Here is a 25020-nt window from a genome sequence, read left to right as displayed (position 1 = left end):
TTTTTTTTAAATTCCAGTGATAATACAGGTTCCTTTGGGTATCTTGCGGCCCAGGACCCACTGTATTGAGGTTTGGTTTTCTCCCCAATTTATTTATTATGTCTTGTGATTTACTTGCTGTTTGAATGATTGTGGTTGCTCCCTCCAATACTCATCAGCAGTGTAGTTTTTGATATTTAGGAGAAAATGAGTGCCATTTTTGGAATCAGCAGGTCAAATATACCCAGAACAGGTCTAACATTTAAGACACCAAAATGAGTACCGGCCAGTGTAATCAATTGGGTTAGGCATATAGGAGAAGGGATTTTTTAACATTATGGGGTCCTCTTACTAAGGCACGATAACCAATTTAGTGCCCATTATATTCTATGGGCATGTTAGCATTTAGCGCATGCTAATCTTTAGCGTGCACTAAATCAGTTAGCGCACCTTAGTAAAAGGACCCCTGTTTTTGGTATTTTGGAGAATGGTTCTTGATACAGCTAAAGAACGAATATGATTCATGTCGGATAAGTATCCCCTCTGACTGGACCAGTATTTAAGATGAGTAACATATTTTGTCTAAAAGGATTATATATTTATATTTTAAAACATTTTCCAATTTGACATTGAAATAGAAAAGAATTTAAGTGTTTTTGGACCAACAATGAACTAAGGGCCTCTTCTACTAAACTGTGCTAGCGATTGTAGCGCCAGGAGCTGTGCTGAATGACCTGCGCTGCTCATGACACTCATAAGAACTATGTGAGCATCGGGAGCAGTGCGGTTCCTTGTTCTAAAACCACTAGTGCAATTTAGTAGAAGAGAGGGTACGTGTAGAGACCTCAGAGTAAGTTTATGAACTCCTGAGGATCACTGCTGCTGGGTCATTGTACACTTTAAATAATTATTTGAATAGGTAATGTTGACTATTGTTATTCTAGACCTCTTTAATTGTAAGTTACGTGCCTCATTGGAGAATGGATAAGTGCTGAATTTTAGCGATACATCAAATGGGCATCCTCTAACTCTCTAGAGTAGTGGCAGGCAATTCCAGTCCTCAAGAGCCGGAGCCAGGTCAGGTTTTCAGGATATCCACAATAAATTTGCATCTCAAAGAGGCAGTGCATGCAAATCCATCTCATATATATTCATTGTGGATATCCTGAAAACCTGATCTGGCTCCGGCTCTCGAGGACCGGAATTGCCTACCCCTGCTCTAGTGGATCATATCAGCATTGCAGGATGAGAGAAAGACAAAATAACCACCATTCTAGCATGCCCCCTCGGGGAAAGGATTATTTATTGTTATTCAGCAAGGAAAGAAACCCCAACACAGTAATAGGAATGTATAGTACAAAGTGCTGTGGGTTTTTTTTATTATCATTAATAGAATGTAAAAATTTAGGTATATCAAATAAATTGGTTTGCAGCCACTCTTTCAATAGTTTATACTGGTGCTATCAAAAACACTGCTAAAATAGCACCAGAGTTTAAATTTCACAACAAAACTGAAAGTTCCTATTTAGCATTTAGTTCACACAAAGCTACTGTATAACAACCTAAGGCCCCCTTTTATGAAGCTGCATTAGGCTTTTTATCGCTGGCATGGCGGTATTAGCTCTGACGCTCTTAGGAATTCTACGAGTGTTGGAGCTTTTACGGCTGGAGTCAGCGATACAAAAGCCTAACAAGGCTTCATAAAAGGAGGGGGGTAATTTAATAAATACAGATGTTTTGATTCACATCTGTACAGTACTAAGCATGTTGTGCTCTCAAGGTGTTACTGTACATAGACATGATTTCACTTCTTTTGGATTAGCATTTGCTTCAATCATTTGCCAGCTCTTACAACACTTCTTCCTTATTTTTGTCGTCATCTTCACCTTCTGCAGAAAAATGTGGGGCAGATTTCTTGGCTACCACACTGTCAAGCCTCTGTCCTTGCAGGAATGGATTCACACTCTGCAAAAGAGGACAATAGAAGTAGTAAATGATCAGCAGAATGTCTATAGAGGGATGTGAAATGGGGTACAGAAGAAAAGAATTCAGAACATAGAAATATGATGGCAAATAAAGACCAAATGGCCCATCCGGTCTGCCCATCCTTAGTAACAATTATCTCTCCCTCTCTCTAAGATATCCCACGTGCCTATCCTACACTTTCTTGAAGTCAGACATAGTCTCTGTCTCCACCATCTCTTCTGGGAGACTGTTCAATGCATCTACCAACCTTTCTGTAAAAAAAAGTATTTTCTTAGAATACGCCAGAGCCTATCACCTCTTAACTTCATCCTATTCCCTCTCATTCCGGAGCTTCCTTTCAAATAAAAGAGACTCGCCTCGTGCATTTATGCCATATAGTGCTGATTTGCTGATTCGAATCAATTCCTTTCCCCCAAAAAACAGACTCATCGATCCGATGAACAGCCCTCACCCCCGGTGACATACCTCCAGGGTCTCCTAAAGCAGCAGCAGCAGCAGCGGTGGTGGTGAATGACTAGCAGACAGGTTCTGAACAGGCCACTCATGGCCTGCCTCACTGGGGCCTTCCCTCTGCCGTGTCACTGATGATATGGCAGAGGGAAGCCCTGGTGAGACAGGCCACAACTAGCCTGTACAGAGTCTGCATATGCTAGCCATCTGCTGCCACCGCTAGTGCATTAGGAGACCCAACAGTATGTCAGATCTGGGGGGGGGGGGGTTGGTCGGGAAGTGCTGCACAGGAGGATGGGAGGGATGGAAAGCAGCCACAAAGGGGGATAGGAGAGAGGGACAGAAAGCTGCTGCATAGGGGCATAGGAGGGATGAAAAGCTGCTGCACATAGGGGAAGAGAGGAAGAATTGTTGAACATGGGGTGGAGGAGAGGAAGGGAGTACAACAAAGAGGTAGAAAGGAGTGAGAGGGAGAAATCCTCCATATGGTGGAGGGGAGGGATACATGCATGGAGAAGAGAGAGGGAGAAATGTTGGACATAGGGTGGAGGGCAGGGAGAGATGGTGCATGGGGAGAGAGAAAAATATTTTATATGATAATGGAGGGGAGGAAGGGATAGATGCTGCATGAAGGGGAATAGGTTTGACCCAGGGCACAAGGCAGGGAGAGAGAGAGATAAGACAGTAGGAAAGAAATGTTGGCATTGGATATGGCATTGGAAGGAAAGGTACACGATTCATTCCAGCTTCAACCTCTCTCCATTTTTCTCTCTCCTTTCTCTGTCTCCCCTGCCTCCTATGCTCTGGCATCTCTCCCCTCTCCTTTACTTCCTTCCTTCCTCCCCTTCCCCATCCCATCAGATCTCATGTGCTGGCATCTCTCTCTCCTTCCCTGCCATTTCTCCCCCCCCCCAATGGTTTAGCATATCTCTCCTCTCCTTTCCTCACCCTAGGTCTGGTATCTCAGTCTCCTTCCATTTGTCCCTCCCGCCCCATCCCATCCCACCCTATGGTTTAGCATCTCTCTCTTTCCCTCCCCTTCACCCCCTTGGTATTATAACATTGTCATCTGTTTTCCATTCCTTTCCTGATAATTTCTAATATTCTATTTGTTTTCTTTGCTTCTACCACACATTGAACTGAGGAGTCTTTCATGAGGAACTTTGTCAAATGTTTTTGGAAACCCCAGATTATACAATATCAACTGGCTTACCATTATGCACATGTTCATTCACCCCTTCAAGGAAATGCAGTAGATTGGTGAGGCAAGATTTCCCTTGACTAAATCCATGTTGGCTTTCTCTCATTAATCCATGCTTATGTATATGCTCTGTAATTTTGTTCTTCAGATTTAATAGATTTATTCAATTTGATATACCGCAAACTTACAATGCAATCTAAGCAGTTTATAATTTTAAATAAAATCACATATTGGAAAATTTCTCCATATACTAGACAGCCCCACCCAAATACACAAAAAAACAAAGTATTAGTTTTTATTAAAAAATAAATAAATTTTGCCCATCACTGATTACAGACTCACTGGTCTATAATTTCCCTCTGCAGTCTACCCGACAACCAGTGCTTGATCCATCTGTGCACATCCCCTCCCACCCCGTGGTTCCACAGCTTCCTAAGCAGCCTTTCATGTGGCACCTTGTCGAAAGCCTTTTGAAAATCGAGGTAAATGATGTCTATAGGTTCCCCATTGTCCACCAGACTGCTTATTCCCTCAAAGAAGTACAGAAGGTTCGTTAGGCACGACCTTCCCTTACAGAATACGTGCTGGCTTGTTCTCAGTAGGCCATTTCTCTCGATGTGCTCGCAAATGCCGTCCTTGATCATAGCTTCCACCATCTTTTCTATAATTGAAGTCAGAGCTGGTGTTAGGCAACGAGTTTGGGCTAGGTCCTAACAGAGAGAGGAAAAATCTTTTTTGTTTATTTTGTTTGCACCACAGCACTGGTGTGGGGTTGGAAAGGGCAAAGGGTGGTGGGGTGAATGAAGAGGCTACAAAATAAACCTGCCAGGATGTTTGAAAAAAATACCCAATTGGGCAGGAAAAGTGAATTGAATTGAATCATCAATTCAATAAGCTGAATCGAATCAAATCAAAAAATGCTTCCCAACATCTTCCTCAGTGAAGACTGAAGTAGAATTTATTTAATCTCTCCGCTGTGGCCTTGTCTTCCCCGAGCTCACCTTTTATAGCTTTGTCATCTATAGGTCCAACTGATTCTTGTGGCTTCTTGCTTCTAATATACCTAAAAATGTTTTTACTATATGTTTTTGCCTCCAACACAATCTTCTTTTCAAGGTCTTCCTTATCCACACCTTACATTTGACTTGCCATTCCTTATGCACACTTCAGCCCCTTCCTTTTGCCCCCATTTCATACCCTCACTCATGCTCCCAGCCCATCTAACTGCCCCCTTCCATGCCTATCCCCTCCAAATCCCCATCTGTCTCACCATTATCTATCAAATCTCCTTCACTATCCCCTCCAAATTCCCATTCAGTTTCTTCAACCCATTATTCCCTGCTCTGCCCTCCAATACTCTCCCACTCAATCACCAAATCACAATTCTTCCAAGTCCCATCCAATTTCTGCTCCCCTTCCCCTTTGGATCCCATACATCTTCTGTTCTTCTTTTCCTCCCCATTCATGCCATCCAATTTCTATTCCCCTTCCCCACTTGAGTCTCATTCAGATTCTGTTCCCCTTCCCCTCGCCCTCCCCTTTCTTCCACGTCCCTTTTGAAACCCATTCAGCTTTTGCTCCTCTTTCCCCTCCTCCAGAATCCCATATAGCCTTTGCTCCCCTCCGCACTGACCCCTCCCTGACATCTGCTTGTCACTTTCTCTCCACCCTCAGCATCTCCTTGTCCTTCTTTCCAGGTTCAGGTCTATCCCTCTCTCTTCAAGTGCTGGGGAGTTTCCTGTACCGGGCTCTACTGAATGATGTTACCTATCTATAAGGATTTCAATATCTATATTCTGCTTGTCTGGAAAAATTTGGGTGACTTTAGGGGAAAGGTGCCCTTTGTGTGCCCATAGTGTAGTCTTGTTTAATTTTTCTTACTGACTTCATATTCTATAATAGAAAGAAAATAGTTGAAGAGGACATGCACAGAAATTTACCCTTCTTCTCCTTTTTACTCCTTTCATCTTCTCAAATAACAAATTCTTGTTCTGAAAAAGATATTAAAAGGCTTATATTATATTGTCAGTATTTCATTAAATCATTTAGGAGATGAAACCTGGAATAAATTATGTAAGAAAATGCTCTCTGACATCAATATTTAGTAGTCCTTCGACCACATATCTGATTTTCAGTGATATTACCTCTATAAAAAGTGTCACTAAAAATCCATATGTAACTTTCATAAATATCTTTTTGCTATCAAGTTTTTGCTATAAAGTAAAATGCTATGGGGCTCATAATCAAAACTTAAACACGTCTATAAACCCACCCAAGTCAGCACTTGGATGACCTAAAGACAGGTGCCAATAATCATACTGAATTTCTGGACTTATCCAGGAACATTTTAGGTATCTGAATGCTGCTGTGCACCCAGAGCTGAAAGGGGTGTATCTGGAGGAGTGGTTAGGGTGGGATTTGGGCAGGATGTGGGCTGACCTATACTTAGGGATAATCAAACTTCTCACGAGACTTCATGGACGAAAATTATATGTTGTGGCTTAAGATGATGTAAAAGCAGATATAAATGGCAAAAAGGTATCCAAAATGACAAGATAACCCCTGTAGAGACAACATAAAGCCTCAACACACTCCCTCAGTGATCATTGACACCCCCCCCTCACGCTGCCACAAATATAATAAAAAAGTTCATACTTGTTTCAAGAACATCAGCACCTGCTATAGGAAAGCCTAGCAGAGCTGCATAAAGATATTTTAAGAAGCCTGGTGGGTGGCTAGTGAACCATGCTGAGGACTCCATAAACCACTCTAACCACTACATTCATGGTAGAAAATGTGAGCCCACTAAAACACCCCAAACCCCTACTGTACTGCCATATAGATGCCACTTGCAGCCATGAGGGCTATTGGGGTTGTAGACAGGTGGTATAGTGTGTTTGGGGGGGGGGGGCTCACCATATCCTATAAGGGAGTTCTGGTGAGATGTTTATGTGGCACCATTTTTGTGAAGTTCACAGCAGTGCCCTATAAGGTCCCCCACTGCTCTGTTGCCATGTCTAGGTGTCCAGTCCTTCAGAATTCTGGCCCGTTCCATGCCCATATGGTCTTGTTCTGGGCATTTAGGACTTGGATGATTTTTTGGTCAAAAATGTGGTATAAATATAGATGTACTGGCGGTCTGGATGATCAATAGCCTGGATGTCCAGATAGATGATTTTCAAAAAAATATATTCTAGATGTATTTTTCGAAAATGGACATTTTCCCCCTGCCAACTTTGGGCGACTAGTACCATACATCCGAATCGGACTTAGACGTATCTTTTGATGATGCCCCTCTATTTCTTTATATGATGATGATGATGGGTATTTATAGCCTATCAAATCCCCCCAAAAATTTCAAGGCGGGTTTACATATCAAGAAATTGATCAAAATTAAACAGTCATCTATCAAAACATCATAAAATCAAAAAACTATCAAGTATAAGGTGCATTAAAAAATTTAGAAAATAGAAAATGTTTCAGTATCTTGCAAAACTGAAAATAATTGGAACACATCTGAATATTCACCAGTAATATATTCCATCTTTTGGCCAGTTGATATTTTAAAGACTTTTCATATAGAGATAACTTTACCCCTTAAGAACAGGGTATTGCAAAGCAAAATAAATGTAAGCATGCTTACGAGTTCCTAACAAATGTATAGTAAATATTGGATCAGCTGGCTTACCTGTCACCTATCTATAATAGGTAATAGCCTTACAAAATCTTAAAAACTAAACAACATAATTTAAAAACTATTCATTCTATAACAGGAAGCCAATGAAAATCAACTATTCCCTATTCTCAGCAAGCTTTCAAGATCAAACGCATCATAAAATCACATTGGAGTATTTTACAACATCACGCTGTTTTTCATGATTCCCCTCGTTTCGCCTACTCTCGTAGTCGTAACCTCAAACAATGTCTGACAAGGTCCCAATTTTTATCAGAGGGTCCTGCATTGAGTTCACCTGGGAGCTGTCATTCCCCTTGCTTATCCTGTAAAGTTTGCCCGTACAGTGTGCCTCTTACTAGCATCAATTTACCCTCGTGGATGCATAAACGTACTAATATACCTTCTACTAACTGCTCTACCAGTGGAGTTGTGTATGTCATCCAATGTCCCTGCGATAAATTATACGTGGGACACACCATCAGAAGTATTAAAGTGCGTATTGGAGAACACCTCGAGTAATGGAAGCTCCCCTCACCCAACATTGGGTGACTGAAAACCATCTCCTTACTTCAATGAAATTTTCCATCTTGGAAGTCCCTGTGCTACCTCGTGGTGGCAACCTAAAAGCCAAATTACATGTGAGGGAGCAGTATTGGATTTTCAAATTAAACACCTTGCACCCACTAGGTCTTAACAGTGAGATCGAGTGGCGCGCTTTTCTGTAATTCAGCATTTTTTTGTAATTTAGGATTTATGTTATCAATTCTTTGATGCAATTCACATCTGTTTCATTTTTTCATTCTTTCATTTTTATTTTTATTTCTTCAGTATATTTCGATTGACAGTGTCTCTTCAGTCTTTTGGCACCTTTGTTTTTCCGTATGTGCTATGACGTCATCACGTGTTTTCGCGCGTGATCACATCCTTCAGAGCCCTTTAAAATCATGGCGGTTTTTCCGCTCTGGTTACCTCTCAAAGCAGCTAAACCGCGCTACTTGCGCTTCTATATGTGAGACAACAGTCCGTTCTGGTGAGTCCTTTTTCTGTTTAGCCGAAAGCTAAGTTTAAATTGCTTTAATTTTCATGTGCTAAACTTTTTTAACTTATTTTTGAATAAAGCATTGATTCATTTAATTTTGTTTTTTCAGAATCTCTGTACCTATTGCATGAGTTTTTTCATCTATTCCTGTGTGTTAACATAGTAACATAACATAGTAACATAACATAGTAGATGACGGCAGATAAAGACCCGAATGGTCCATCCAGTCTGCCCAACCTGATTCAATTTAAATTTTTTTTTTTTTTTTTTTTCTTCTTAGCTATTTCTGGGCGCGAATCCAAAGCTTTACCCGGTACTGTGCTTGGGTTCCAACTGCCGAAATCTCTGTTAAGACTTACTCCAGCCCATCTACACCCTCCCAGCCATTGAAGCCCTCCCCTGCCCATCCTCCTCCAAACGGCCATGCACAGACACAGACCGTACAAGTCTGCCCAGTAACTGGCCTAGTTCAATCTTTAATATTATTTTCTGATTCTAAATCTTCTGTGTTCATCCCACGCTTCTTTGAACTCAGTCACAGTTTTACTCTCCACCACCTCTCTCGGGAGTGCATTCCAGGCATCCACCACCCTCTCCGTAAAGTAGAATTTCCTAACATTGCCCCTGAATCTACCACCCCTCAACCTCAAATTATGTCCTCTGGTTTTACCATTTTCCTTTCTCTGGAAAAGATTTTGTTCTACGTTAATACCCTTTAAGTATTTGAACGTCTGAATCATATCTCCCCTGTCTCTCCTTTCCTCTAGGGTATACATATTCAGGGCTTCCAGTCTCTCCTCATACGTCTTCTGGCGCAAGCCTCCTATCATTTTCGTCGCCCTCCTCTGGACTGCCTCAAGTCTTCTTACGTCTTTCGCCAGATACGGTCTCCAAAACTGTTCCCTGAGGCAGGATCGAAACGTGCACGTCGGAACCCACAAGCTGCAAGTTAAGTTTGCTCAGTTCTTTGACTAAAAAACCTAGTTAACATAGTGCTGAACGTTAACATTTTTTCATAACACAAAAAGCATATATGGAATGATATAACGTTTCTGTTTACTCTCCATGCGATGATTGGGCTGTGAGGTGGTTTTTCTGGGGCTTGCCCCAGTTTTCTCCTCCTTGATTCTGAGCAAGTTTTTGTGAACTGAGTTATATCATCAACCTTACTCTTTGAACAGGTCCATAGAGTGATTTTTCTTTTCAATACATGCACCTTTTCACTCTTGTTACATTGATTGTAACTTGTCCCCCTCTTCATATAATGAAAATCAACAAGCAGAGGGGTCACGTGATCAAACTTTGACCTATGAAAGATCCTTTGGGCAACTGTTTATAAGGTTTTTGATTAGCTCATTTGACAAATTTTTTGAAAAGTATAGTTTTCAGTTCTTTCCTGAATTTTTTGTAGTTGGTTATCTTAGTCAGTAGCTTGGAGAGGTGGCAGTCTATTTTCACTGCTCTGGTGGCTTGTAGTTCATCATATATTTCAATGAGATGATGAGTTGTATCGTGACAAATAAACAAGAGCTGGAATAGTGTCACTATTCAGGCTAAACCAGAGAACCTGAATTTTATCTGCATTAAGTTTCAAATAAAAGGATTTACCCAGGAACTAGTTTTTGTTATGAAAATTAATCTTGAGAAATGTAAGAGCTCTACCATTACTAGCTGGAATATGGCAGACTATGGCTGAATACTTCTACAACAAAGTTCACAAGATTAACCCTGAATTCTCCTCTCCTTCCTCTCCTCTCCTTCCTCCAGTCCATTCTGTCAACTTTCCAAATCCTGCCATCTTTTCCTTTTCTGAAATCACTGAAGAGAAAACTGACCATTTTTTTCCTCCTCCAAACTCACTACTTGTTCCTCTGATCTGATTCCCACCCATCTACTCAGCACTATCTCTTCTACTGTTATGCCTTCTAACTGTCATACCCTCAATCTTTCACTTTCCACTGCAAGTGTTCCTGATGCCTTCAAACATGCAGTAGTTACACCACTCCTCAAAAACCCCTCACGTGATCCTACTTGCCCTTCCAATTATCACCCCATTTCCCTCCTCCCTGCCTTAACCAAGCTACTGCCATTCCTTGACTTTATTTCATCTCAAGCTACTCTTGTCCCACTTCAATCAGGCTTTCGCCCTCTGCATTCTATGGAATCTACTCTTGCTAATGTTTCCAATGACCTGTTCCTGACCAGATCCATAGCCCTCTATTCTATTCTCATCCTTCTTGATCTATCTGCTGCTTTTGATACTGTTGACCACCACCTACTTCTTGATACGCTGTCTGCACTTGGATTTCAGGACTCTGTTCTTTCTTGGTTTTCTTCTTATCTCTCCCACCACACTTTTAATGTATGCAGTGGTGGACCCTCCTCCACTGCTATCCCACTAACAGTCCGTGTATGAGTATATCAGGGCTCTGTCTTGGGAACTCTTTTTTTTCCCCATCTATATTCATTCCCTCAGTACTGACAATTCCCAAATCTACCTCTCTACACCAGAAATTTCTACAGGAATCCAGGCCCAAGTCTCAGCCTGCCTCTCTGTCATTGCTGTCTGGATGTCTCACTGCCATTTAAAACTGAATGTGGTCAAGATAGAGCTGCTTATCTTTCCACCTAAACCCACTGATAAGAGAGGAAGTGACTGAGGAAGATTTGTCTGCCAGCTTTCTTAAGGCTACTAAGGTTATCCCCAATATAGGGCTGCTTGAGATCCACTTGAAAGGCTTACATTACCAGATGCAAGGAGAGGCAAATGGGTCTGTGGCCGGATGACAAGTGTACTAGATGCAAGACTCAGCAGGGGACATTAGTACATCACATTTTAGAATGCCTCTTTTTTGAGGGACTTATAGCTAAAGTGGGATCAGAGGCAGCTCCCCAGAATGGTCTTATAAAATCGTATTGTTGGGCATGGAGGGGCCGTATCCTAGAACAAGGCATAGCAGAGAATAATAGATGGTTTCTCTTAATGGCCCTTGGCCTAGTGAAAAACATTTTACTCTAGCATTGGGTGGGAGAGACCTGACCCTCAGTACAGTATTGGCTGGCTTTTATACTGTATACTCACCCATTTGCCCAAGTCTAGATAGTCGTGCTCAGGATCAAAGAAGCGCTGGTGAAGCTGGTAGTCCCTGCTGAACTCTGCCGTGTCTGATGAGTTTTCTATACAACCATCATCACCTAGAAGTAATGGAGGAAACTGTATAAGCAGCAAAAGTGTACAAGATAAAAACAGAAGACGTCAGCAAATAAGAACTACTTGATCAATCAAATGCCCAATTTATGCCCCTCCCCTATATTTTCACAAATATTATCTGATCTGTAGTCTTCTCTCTCCTCACCCTCTGTTTCTATATAAAGCATGACTGAATTTTACCATGATTTTGTCTCTTAATCACCTCCATTAGAAATCTGTTAACATTTCATTCCTTCTCTCGGTATTTTATCACATTCTTTTATAGCTCACTTCCTTCAGCTACATATCACACAGCTCCTTACCCTAAACTTCTCATGCTAACAAAAATTATTTGGATTTACTGTAGCTCACACCTTTTCATTTATAAAGCAAGTAAGGTTACCAGATTTTACGTATGTAAAATCCGGACCCATAGACCCGCCCCTAGGCCTACCCAGTTCAACCCATCCCTGCCCCGTTACACCCATATCACGCCCCAGCCTCGCCCCTAGCCCCGCCCCTCAGCCTGCTCATCTCAGTCAGGAGGGCATCTGCGCATGCACGGATGCCCCTCCCAACACAATTTGCTTTTCAAATCCCTGATAAAGTGTTGGGTTTTGAAAAGCTGTCTGGATGCCCGGAGATGCCCTCTAAAATGAGGACATGTCCAGGTAAATCCTGACCATCTGGTAACCCTAAGTACAAGGCACATTAACTAGGTCTGACTTTCTAAAATTACCTTGTATATATGGCGAGAATAGCAAAGTTTTAGTTATACCATCATTAAAATCAATAAATACTTTACGCACCAACACTTTGCTGTCACTGCCCCTTCTCTTTGGAATTTACTGCCTATATATCTCCGTAATGAATCAGATATAAAACAATTTAAAATAGAATTAAAAACATTTCTATTCCGAGACACTTTTTGTTAAATGCCTTTTTTTTTTTTTTGACAATCTTTTTACCTAACCTACTGTTTTAGCCTTTATGATTTACCTATCCTATATTTATTGTAGTTCTTCCCCATCTGTCCTTTTGTTGCCGTATGTTTGTGTAAATCACTTGTCTTCCCTGTTTTAATATGTTTAACCTGTTTTTGTGTAATTTTATTATGGTAACCGCTTAGAAATTGGATTAAGCGGTCAAACAAATCTTTAATAAACTTGAAACTTGAAAACTTGAAGGAAAGGTAAAGTTGGTGGGTTTTCCATTGAGGGGGCTCTTCATCAACTGTCTTAAATCTGAAGTATATGTGTTGGGATAGTGCCGATAGCTGCCTATCGCATTGCTTTAGTTTAATAAACGTACCTCTTTTCAGTATCTTGGCCACCACTGACTACAGGCAGTCTCCGAGTTACAGATGCCCGACTTATATACGACTGATACTTAAGAACACGGTTGTGGCTTCATTTGATTTCATTGAGCAGTATTTCCAGTGGCATAGACTCCTACATGTCTCCTGCGGCAAATTCAGGAATGATGCATGGCCACATTAAGAGCAGTGTGTGGTTATATGTGTTGTACCTTAGAACAGTGTTTCTCAACACGCGGTATGGACCATTCGTTGGGGGTACGCGGCCTGACTGCCGCAGAGGATAGTCCCTGCCCGTCAGTACCTGAGATCTCTCCAACTTTTCCGCAAACATCTGAAGACCTGGCTATTCTCAAAAATCTGATACTTACTCCATCTTCGACATTCTAAGCCCTCTAAAACTCTTCATACCTGGACCTCTAACCCTTCATTGTAGTTCCTTTCTATCCCATCTCCTGTAAACCTCTAGCTTTCATTGTAGTTCCTTTCTATCCCTTCTCCTGTAAACCGTGCCGAGCTCTACGAATGTGGAGATGATGCGGTATACAAACCTAAGATTTAGTTTGGTTTAGTTTAGTAGAAGCCGCTGCCACCGGGGCTTCAGGGTAGGGGTTTGCGGGCGGGCAGGCAGGGAGGGAGGGATCCCTAACAGCGGCTTAAGCGGGGGCGGGTGGGCAGGGATCGCCGGCATACAACTTAATTTTGGTACAAAGGCTGGAAAGTAGGGAGGGGGGCATGAACTCGACACAGAAGGAAGAGATGAAGGGGACACTAACTTGGGACATAGGAAGGAGGAAATAGAAAGGGAGAATTGTTGGGCATGAATGTGTGAGTGAGAGATGGTACACATGGGGAAAGGAAGAAAGGGAAATTCGGCATAGAGAGAGAGAGAAGAGTGAGGTAGAGATGCATGGGGAATAGAAGGATGAGAGGGAGAAATGTTGTATATGGTGGTGGAGAGGGACCAAAGGGACAGATTGAAGGGGATGCAAAGGGGAGGAATGTTGGACATAGTGATGGAGGGAGAGATGTGGCATTGTGCTGGAGAGGGATGATATAAGGAGAAATGGGCATGGGACTGGTGGGCAGTGGTGAAAAATTCTGCACATGATCCGGGGGATGAGAAAGTGAGAAATGTTGGATATGACAGAAGAGGGGGTGGGAGAGATGCCTGGATCTCTCAAGACAGAAGGACAGTGAGAGAGAGAGAGAGAGGGAGACTTGTTGTCAATAGGGGTGGAGGAGAGAGGAAGATTACTCCGGAGCCTATCACTATTTAACTTCATCCTATGCCCTCTCATTGCAGAGTTTCCTTTCAAATGAAAGAGACTCAACTCATGTACATTTAAATTACGTAGGTATTTAAATCTCTATCATATCTCCCCTCTCCTGCCTTTCCTCCAAAGTATACAGATTGAGATCTTTAAGTCTGTCCTCATATGCCTTATCACGAAGACCACACACCATTTTAGTAGCCTTCCTCTGGACCGACTCCATCCTGTTTATATTCTAAATGAGGTCTAACCAGAGTCTTATACAGAGGCATCAATACCTCCTTTTTCCTACTGGCCATACCTCTCCTTATGCAACCTAGCATCCTACTAGCTTTCGCAGTCACCTTTTCAACTTGTTTGGCCACCTTAAGATCATCACAAACAATCACACCCAGGTCCCCCAACCAACATCTCTCTCTCTCCCTCCATGAATTTAACTTTTTATTCTCTGCCTTCTCCCCCTTCCCCTGTGTGTGACATTTCTTCTTCCTTCCTTTCTTCCCTCCCCATTCATCTCTCACTCTCTCTCTCCATGCGTCCAACGCTCTTGAATGAGATTGGCTAATTTGGTACTACGTTGAAATTATTTTAGGTTTGGAACAGTTTTACCTCAAGATGCAAGAAGTAGCTATGGGTACATCTCCTACTCCCATTTTGTCAGAGATATGCAAATCATTTCGAAGATATTCATATGTATACTTCATAATGGTACCAGTATGTAAAAGTACGGTTTCAATTCATTGATAATGTTTTCTTAATTTGGACAGCTTCAGATTTATTGAAGCATTTTATGAATTGGCTTAACACACTGGATAATCATCTGAAATTCGCTATGACTTACAACCAGCAGAGTATATTTTTGTACACACTAGTTTCAAACAATGAGAATGTGCTTATCACATCAATATATTGGAAATGCACGATCAATATTATAGACCTGAAAGAATGAATTCTGAACAAATGGGACATAATAAAAAAATTTAAGGAAACATGGGGTCCATTAGCGGAATTTGTTAAAACTGAATAGTCGAATAAGCCTTTAATTCTTAACTGACCTTTACACACATCCAGGGAGGGTGGGAAGGAGGGGAGGGGGAAATATACTGTATATCATTATTTGTTTGAATGTAAATGCTGTTTAATGCATTAATTGATTGTATATTCTTTGCACTTTGTATTTGATTAGAAAATTAATAAAGAATTACAAAAAAAAAAAAAAGGAAACGTATGGTCAAAATTCATTACTAAATTTTTCTATTCATCATCCATTTTGTTTAAAGAACTCTGTATGTGTAGAAAAATTTTTGAGATTACACAGGATCTGTACATTGGACACGGAGTTAAAAAACAGGCACATATTCTAACTACTAAATTGTTGAAACAAGGGTATTCTATTAAGGTTATACATCAAGTATTCAAGAGAGCTTGGTTTGCCCAGAGGTCTTTATTGGTATTGGATAAGCCTGATGAAACAATGTATAAATATGTATGTGTCTTAATTTATTCAGATCTTGCACCAAAAATTGCAAACAATATTTGTAGACATTGGAAAGTATTGTTCTTCCATTCAGTCTTTCAGGAATCCTCTTTCATTGCATATAATCACAGTAGTATTTTATGAAACATATTAGTTCACACATATTTAGGGGAGCAATTATATCATCAAGAGCATCATCCTTATGGTTCTTGTCAGTACTGCATACAAACTTCATGCTTTCCATTACAGATTGGCAGCATCCACGGACATTAAAGAAATATACATTGAAAGTCACCACAAATTGCACTTCTACTTTCATAGTGTATGCAATTTGCTGTCCTTGTAATCTGCTCTAAGTGGGACATACCACAAGAACAATTAACACATGAATAACAGAGCACAAGAGCCATTTGAATACATCAACCATGTCTGCTCCCCTTGTGACTCATTGTTTGCAGAATGGTCACCAACTTAATGATCTTAGGTGACATTATGGACCAGGTCTTACCCATCTCTTGGGTGGGGGGCAATCGCAAAATGTTGTCAGCCAATAAAGAACAGTATTGGATTCTTGAGTTGGGAACTATTCATCCTGCAGGACTTAATGAGTTGATAGAATGGAATACATTATTTAACAGACATACTGTATTAATGTTTGGGAATATATTTATCATGCATTATAGCATGGGCTGGGAGGTGGGATTTTTTTTGTACACTGTGATAACACCTTTCATTGAAAGTGTTTTTCATGGACATATATTAAGATGTAATTTTTGCCAGTTTCTGTGGTAGTCAATAAAGTTTGTTTCAAATTGCTCACTATATATGTCACTTCAGGAGGAACCTGACTTGCCTGGAGCCATATGAATGCTCTCATGCCATTTTGAGAGCAAGCACCTGCAACATTATAAGATATGATGCTTGAGTAAAAATACGACTTACAGCTCATCCAAGTCCCTAATGCAGTCGTTAAGGCAAAATCTGCGATGTTGGGCATGGCTCAGAAGTGGAGCAATTGAAGATATATTGCACACATTAAGACAGCTGCAACTGACAATCAGTCATATATAAACTTATATACAGTATAAGATTGGTGAAGGATTTTCCAAGTTTATTAAAATTTGATATACCACTTAAAAATTATCAAAGCGGTGTATATTACATTTAATAAAGTATAAAAGTTGGGAAAATATAATTAACTAGTTTTTTAGCCCTTTACATTAACGGGCTAGAATAGATGTGTAGACTTAGGCATTTCTTTCTTTCTTTCTGTCTGCTTGTCTCTCTCCCTGCCCCCTTTCTTTCTTTCTTTCTTTCTGACTTTCTTTCTGTCTCTCTCCCTGGCCCCTTGTCTGTCTGTCTTTCTTTCTGTCTCTCTCCCTGCCCCCTGTCTGTCTTTTTTTCTTTCTCTCTCCCCCTGTCTGTCTCTCTTTCTGTCTCTCTCCCTGCCCCCTGTCTGTCTATCTTTCTTTCTTTCTCTCTCCCCCTGTCTGTCTTTCTTGCTGTCTCTCTCCCCCTGTCTGTCTCTCTTTCTGTCTCTCTCCCTGCCCCCTGTCTGTCTGTCTTTCTTTCTTTCTCTCTCCCCCTGTCTGTCTTTCTTTCTGTCTCTCTCCCCTGTCCAGCAGCACCCCTTCCATCTTCCCCTGTCCAGCAGTAGCCCTTCTCCCTTCCTTTTACCTACCCCCTGTCCAGCAGTAGCCCTTTTCCCTTACTTTTACCTCTCCCCTGTCCAGTAGTACTCTTTCTCCCTTCCCTGCTCCCTGTCCAGCATCCGCTAGGCCGGGCAGCCTCGGGGATTTTGCTAGGCCAGCCTGCCTCACATTATCGAAGTGGGATGGCCTAGTAAATGCCCTGCGGCTGCTTGATGAAACCGCGGCTGCTGTCGCTGCTGGTCCGGGGGTGAGAAGAGGTGGCGCCCTGGCAGCGTAGTCAGAAGACAGAAAGGCAGCCGACGTCAGAGATCGGGACAGGAACATTGCTGGGGAAACCGCCGCAGGCTCCTACTGCGCATGCGGTGGCACAGATGCACGGACGCACGGAGAGTTAAGTGCGCATGCGAGCTAAGGGTTTATTATAGCGAATACGTAAGACAACGAAAAGACAATTTTAATAAGAGTGCATTTGTGAACACTTAACAATTAATAGTATCTGGTTATTAAGCACACATAGATATTGCATAAGCAATGAGTTTTTCCAGTAGAAGAGAAACTAACGTATTCACCTGTTTAATGGCTTAACATTTATGTTGTAGCATTGATGAGTTTCAGAGCTGAGGGTTTCCCCACTCACATATACACATATACAATTGTACCACCAGCAGTATCATCACCAGAGCTACAATATAGGATTTATCTGCACATCTGGTTGTGCACCATACTATGAGGCAAGGCACCTAACTCCCATAGCACACAACTCAAAAGGGATGTGGCCACGGGAGGAGTATGGGCATGTCGAGGGCTTTCCAAAAAGTTGTGTGTATAAGTTATAGAATACTGAATCAACATGCCCAACTTGGGAGCAGCATTTCCACCAGGTTTCAGCTGGGATAAGTCTGGTACATCAAGGTGCAGGAATCGGCACTATAATTCTATAAAGAGAGTACACCCTTTAAAGCAGTGGTTCCCAACTCTATCCTGGAGGATAGCCAGTTTGGTTTTTGGGATAGCCCTAATGAATATGCATGAGAGAGAGTTGCATATAATGTAGGTGAACGGCATGCAAATCTACCCCATGCATAATCATTAGGGCTATCTTGAAAACCTGGTGGTTGGGAACCATTGTTTAAAGAATTGTACTTAGTGCCAATGTTTTCCAGCACTCATTTTTGAATGCCGTTTATAGAATCTGACCCTTAATTCCCAAAGTTAGTTAAAATTATGAAATTTGGGTATGATTAGATTAAACTAATTTATCTTAATTTCTTTTTCAGCAGAGCAGTTTACAAATTTAAACACAAAAGAAAAGATAAAACAAGCAAAAGGCAAAATAAAACAAGTGTAACCTCCTAAAAATTACAATCTAAAAGCTGAAATCTGGAATCCCTCCCTAGGGTCCAATGTTATGATATATCAGATAAAATGCTCTCATGCTCGGTGTCCTCGGTGCCAGTCTACCCCTGCAGGCCTACTTCATATGTTTTGGTCTTCTGACCGCATTCAAACATTTTGGTCCTTTGTAGCTCTGTATCTGCAGTCTGCTTTGAGTAAGCAGATTCCCTTAAGAGCGGATGTTCTACTTTTATCTCAGGGGGTCCATTTGGGACTGTCTAGAGGGGGCAACTTGTTATTACAGAAGGCCTCTTTGTTGGCCCAGAAGTGTATTCTTTTGTTGTGGCGCCAAGCTGAAGTGCCGACCCTTACTATGTGGCGGAATGAACTGTTTACTCTTTTGAAATTTGAATACCTGGATGTTCGGAGGGGGGGCCTGGGCATTGGAGGAAATTTAGGAGAATCTGGGCTCCAATTTGGGAGGGATTGTCCCCTAGAGCTCGCAGTTCTTTACTGAACTTTTAACACTGGAGTGCTGGGGGGAGGTTGGGGGGGAGGTGGGGGTTCAGCTGGGGGGATTAGGTTTCTGTAGGTTTTTGTGAAGGAAGACCCAATTGTTTCAGTATTTTCTCTTGTCAGTGGATGTTGGTTTGTATTGATCTGTATTTCAAAATTTAATAAAAATGATTATAAAAAAAAAAAAAATGCTGTAAGATAAAGCAGTGTTTCTCAACTCAGTCCTAGAATACCCCTTACTAATCAGGTTTTCAGGATATCCACAATGAATATACATGAAAGAAATCCGCATAAAATGGAGGCAGTGTATGCAAATCAAGTTTATATAAATTCATTATGGATATCCAGAAAACTGACAGGCAAGGGGTACTCCAGGACCGAGTTGAGAAACACTGGTATAAAGGTCAGCATAAAGCTGAATATATGAGAAGTACAGATTTATGTACCTGTTTTTTCAACTGGACAAGGATTTGGAGGGTCGGGATACCCCTGATTGTTGCTGAAGTCCTTTGAAGCATTGTCACCTGTCAGTTCAGCCACCACATTAGGAATATTACCATATGGGCCCAAGTGTTGAAGGCCCTCATGAGTACCACCTATTAAAGACAAACAAGTTATTGCATGTTATGACAAGCTTAATAGAAAGTTTTCTATATTTTTCTTCTTTCTTCTGAAAAAAATCTAATTAAAGAATTATAAAAATCTCAACAATTTCGCGCAAGCAACTACAAAAATATTTGTCAAGTAAATATAAGATACCAACAATCAAGAAGCGGCTACTAAGATTTCAATACTTTGCACATTCAACAGCTGGTACAAAAAACAGTGCTCAGAGATTCAATAAGATTTGTCAGACCAAACGCTGGAAAAACCAGACGTTTAAACAAGCTGAAATTTCTCTCTCTAATCATGTTTTTCAATATTTTTATAAATTTATATTGCAAACAAAAATTGGCAAAAATTATCAGAACACCACTTATCTGAAGTGTATGCACAGATGTCACATCGCTTAGAAACCATAAATGCCTGTTACACAGGGTAAAAGAGGTTTTTTTCTTTGACCAATGATTGATGTTACCTAGTGTAACAGGTATTTATTGTTTTATTTGCCTGTCAAGGGAATCTGAGGTCTTTTTTCTTCCTTACACAAAGGGCTCCTTTTACAAAGCCATGCTAGCGGGTTTAATGCGCGCAACTTTTCATCACACGCTAACCCCCGCGCTGGCTGAAGAGAAGGCGGTAGCAACTAGCGGTTTAGCACACGCTATTACGCACGTTAAACCGCTAGCGCGGCTTTGTAAAAGGAGCCCAAACTATACAGTAAGCATTTCATTGACATGTATATATAATTTTTTATACATCAATCCAACATATTCTCCCTTGAACAATTGCTCATATATTCTAACGATCCTCAGCAGGCTCTGTAGTCATGCGCTGAATAATCATGCACTATCATCACTAGATCGCATATTTTTCCTTTTTTTCTTTATTTTTACTATTTGTCATTAAGTTTGAATAGCATAACACTTATCTTCTAATTATTGATTTTTTCTGCCTCTCCGGACATGATCACGTTTCAATTTGAACCTTCTTCAGGGTCGAGGCTATTTAATCTCCTGCATTGCTCTTACTACAGTCAAGGTTATTTAATCTCCTGTATTGCTCTTACTACGGAGCTGTAGTAAGAGCAATGCAGGAGATTAAATAGCCTCGACCCTGAAGAAGGTTCAAATTGAAATGTGATCATGTCCAGAGAGGCAGAAAAAAAATCAATAATTAAAAGATAAGTGTTATACTATTCAAACTTAATGACAAATAGTAAAAATAAAGAAAAAAAAGGAAAAATATGTAATCCAGTGATGATAGTGGCTCATGCTAGAAATACTATTCAACACATAAGAACATAGGAAGTTGCCTCCACTGGGTCAGACCAGAGGTCCATCGCGCCCAGCGGTCCGCTCCCGCGGCGGCCCATCAGGTCCATGACCTGTGAAGTGGTTCCTGACCTTTCTATAACCTACCTCTACTTCTATCTGTACCCCTCAATCCCCTTATCCTTTAGGAACTTATCCAAACCTTCCTTGAACCCCTGTAATGTGCTTTGACCTATCACAACCTCCGGAAGCGCGTTCCATGTGTCCACCACCCTCTGAGGATCGTTACAATATATGACCAATTGTTCAAAGAAGAATATGTTGGATTGATTTATGATATATAATCCCTACGAGTGAATAGTGGACAGATACGGTATATAATTTTTATGTCATATTTTTATGTTTTTGCATCCTCCACTTTTATAGTTGGTATTTCAACAGGTGTGTGTGTGTGTGAGGGGGGGGGTCCTTTTTGTTTTCCTTAGTGATGCTTAGTGAAAAAGCCAGTTTTTTTTAATAACAGCAGTGAAGTTTTTGAAGGATAACAACATAAGAATAGTCTTACTGGGTCAAACCAAAGGTCGATCAAGCCCAGTAGCCTGTTCTCACGGTGGCCAAAATCCAAAGAGTAGCAACATTCCATGCTACTGATCCAGGGCAAGCAGTGGCTTGCCCCATGTCTTTCTCAATAATAGACTATGGACTTTTCCTTCAGGAAATTGTCCAAACCCTTCTTAAAACCAGTTATACTATTCAGCATGAACATAGAAGGGGAAAGAATTCCAGAAGAAAGGGTCAGTAAAGTAGAGAGAATGGTGCCTGGTGGACTCAAACTGAACTGCTTTGAGACTGGGGAGGATTATGCGATGGTTGTTAATATGAATGGAACATGGACTAGTAAGAGCCACCAAATAGTGGGGAAGGCCTATTCTTGGGACCCTAAAAGTAAGTGTCAGTAGTTTATAGATTATATACACTGTTCAATGGGAAGCCAGTGCTGATTTTGGAATAGTGGGGACAGATTTGTGGGGATGAAATAATAGTCTAATAGCTGAATTTTGGATGTATTGGAGCTTTTTTGCTTTTTTTTTTTTAAATTAACGTGAACTGCCTAAATATGCTATAATAATCTAAACTGGTGACTAGTAGAGAGAGAATAAAAGAATGCAATGTGTCATGGTTAAAGTATCGTCTAACTGAATACAATTGGCAGAGAACCAAGTACCTAGTCTTACAAAGGCTTGGATATCTGTGGAGTAAAGGTAAGTTTGAGTCAAGAATAATTCCTAAATAATGGAAAGAATCTACAGGTGAAACAGAATTCCCAAAAAGGTTTAGTGGAAAAGTTGAATTCAGGACACCCATTAGTAAACCAACAAACTACTGTCTTTGATTTATTCAGAACTAATTTATGCTCTGAAAGCCAATTAGACACCGAGGGCCTGATTCTGGAAACAACGCCTGCCACAGTCTTTTGTAAACCGTGTTGAACTTGTGGTTACGTGGTTAACAAGCCCAATGTAATGTAATCACATCTATTTTCTTCTACAGCCACCTTAAATGTAGACCAGCGTTTTACAGGCCTACATTTAAGGCATCTGATTTGCACCTACGAAAAATGCCTAGGCACGCCTATGAATGTCTAAGGCCACTTCTGGCATAACCCACACCTACGCCAGCCTCAGGCGTCCATAGGCATGCCTAGATGTCTCCATGTGCACTTGAACAATGCCTACATTGTAGGGGTCCTTTGCTCCATCAATTTTTTTTTTTTAATGTGCATCCCAATTGGTCCGTTAGACAGTAGTAAGATGCCTACTGCTGCCTGCAATCAGGACACTATTTTCAGAATCAGGCCCTGTGTGTAGACAGTCTTGGAGGAGACTAATTTTGGAGTTGAATGGGTTAATGGGGAAAAGTCAAAGGATATCATCTGCATAAAAAAGGAATGATAAACTATTGAACTGGATAATTGTGGCAAGGGATTTTACAGTATAAACAGATTGAAAAGAAGAGGTAACAGAACCAATCCCTGTGGGAACCCACATGGAGGCAGTGGATGAGGCAGCAATTCATGATTCATGAGGGGAAAGAGGAAAACCAAGCAAGAACAGAAACAATTAGGCCAAGAGGTGAGATAGTAGTAAGGAATGGTTAATCAGATCAAAGGCTGCAGAAAGATCAAGTGAAACAGCGAGAATAATGTTATGTTTGTCAAGGTGGGAATAAATTTCCCTAAGTATTGCTGTGAGAAATGTTTCAATGCTAACACTGGCTCTGAATCCTGATTGAGGGTGAGAGCAAAAGATTTTTAAATGAAAGAGGACTTTACAGAGAAAACATAGATTCAATACTAGTCTGTAATGGGCTGGGATTAGGGGATCCAGTGAAGGTTTCTTTAGAATAGAACAGGAGGTTGGTATCTGTCCAGATGAAAGGCTAGTATTTATTAGCAGTAGGACCTTTGATAATAGTTGTCACTCAGAAATTTTAAGTGAGGAAGATGGAGTTGGATCACATGAACAAAATGGAACTGGATCACATGAACAAAATATACATTTTAGAAAGACCATGTGAATGAAAACCATGTGGATGGACCAAGGAATGAGTCCGGCTGCTGTGATGAAGTTAGACAGGGCGAGGGCAGGTTCAGTATGGCAACATGAAGAACTGAGGTAAAGATGGTGGAACGGTAGAGAGAATAGTACTGGGTAGAGAGCTTACAAGGTGAGGAGATGGGGAGGTGTGAACTCATACAACAGCACAGAGGCACAGTCTATGAATAGTAAAAAAATATTACTGATAAACATGAAAATTCCAAGTAGTAGCTATTTGTTAATTCAAGAAAACAACCAGTAACTTTATATGACAGCTTCTGTACCTTGCATCCTTTGGGGGCCCATGAGATTCATAGCTTGGTGTGCAGTGTACTCTACACGGGGCCTGGCAATGCCAAGTTGCTCCATGACTCCATGAAGAAGGCGTTGAATATCAGCTTCTGTTACTCTATCTGCTGTCCTTGAAACGTGACAAGAAACCAGGGCCAATCCCAAAATCAGCAGAAAAATCACATTTGAAATAACACCTCTGGTAATTTTTGCACTCATTATTTATCTGTAAAATAATTAGAAAAAGAAATATAAACCATGATGTAAAATCAAGCACAATACTGTAGTCAAACCAATAGAAATAAATTGTCTTAAGTCAAATTTTCTTTTTAGAGTGAGACATCCTGTTCCAGAGTAAAGTAAATTGGAAACATGTTCTAATATCCTTGACTTTGCCATGATGACTTGAGATACAAAGTATTGTAGAATGAAAAATACTGAACATCAGACAAAAATACTATATAACTTTTGAAATTTATATGAGGGACTTAACTCTGTTTAGAAGAGACATTTTAAGACTACAACTTTAAACAAACCTGAAATAGATGCTTAACAGAAGTTAGATTTCCCAGAGCTTTCTAGAACAATCAGCATTTTTCATGGACCTGCATAATTAATCACAAGCCATTCTGCAGCTCCCCTCAGTTCCTTTTATCTAGCTTTGTATTGTGTGTGTGGGGGTGGGGTGGGGGGGATGCATCTTGAAGGAGAGGCAGGTCAGGTGGGTTTGCCATACTAGGACAGACCAAAGGACCATCAAGCCTAGTATCCTGTTTGCAACAGTGGCCAATCCAGGTCACAAGTAATTAGAAGATCCCAAAGAGTAAAATAGATTTTATGCTGTTTATCCTAGAAATAAGCAGTGGATTTTCCCAAGTCCATCTTAATAATGGCTTTTGGATTTTTCTTATAGGGAATTAGCTAAACCTTTATAAAACCCTGCTAAGCTAACTGCTTTCACCACATTCTCTAGTAATGAATTCCAGAGCTTAATTTCATGTTGAGTGAAGAAATATTTTCTCTAGTTTGTTTTAAACATACTACTTAGTAGCTTCACTGCATGCCTCCTAGTATTTTTGGAAAGAGTGAACAAGCGATTCACTTCTACCCTTTCCACTCCAATCAATATTTTTAGACCTCTATCATATCTCTGAGCCATCTCCTCTCC

At 40.8% G+C, this 25020-nt stretch overlaps 1 protein-coding gene across 2 annotated transcripts in view; it reads right to left on the bottom strand.

Annotated features, from left to right (window-relative positions):
- Positions 1-1271: 1271 nt before the first annotated feature.
- Positions 1272-25020, bottom strand: part of SCG5 (secretogranin V) — a 36414-nt gene continuing 12665 nt past the window's right edge. For both annotated transcript variants that reach the window (XM_033952400.1, XM_033952399.1), the window contains 5 exons: positions 23846-24078; positions 19537-19686; positions 11414-11526; positions 5557-5607; positions 1272-1944 (listed from right to left, as the gene is read on the bottom strand). In XM_033952400.1, the coding sequence (XP_033808291.1) occupies positions 1828-1944; positions 5557-5607; positions 11414-11526; positions 19537-19686; positions 23846-24071 (657 nt within the window). In that variant the 5' untranslated portion in view covers positions 24072-24078 and the 3' untranslated portion in view covers positions 1272-1827. The remainder of the gene's footprint in view (positions 1945-5556; positions 5608-11413; positions 11527-19536; positions 19687-23845; positions 24079-25020) is intronic.

The sequence above is a fragment of the Geotrypetes seraphini genome, chromosome 7 (assembly GCF_902459505.1).
Source record: "Geotrypetes seraphini chromosome 7, aGeoSer1.1, whole genome shotgun sequence".
NCBI classification, from domain to species: Eukaryota; Metazoa; Chordata; class Amphibia; order Gymnophiona; family Dermophiidae; genus Geotrypetes; species Geotrypetes seraphini.
Note: the sequence above shows the minus strand (reverse complement) of the source record. Positions and strands in the feature narration are given on the sequence as shown.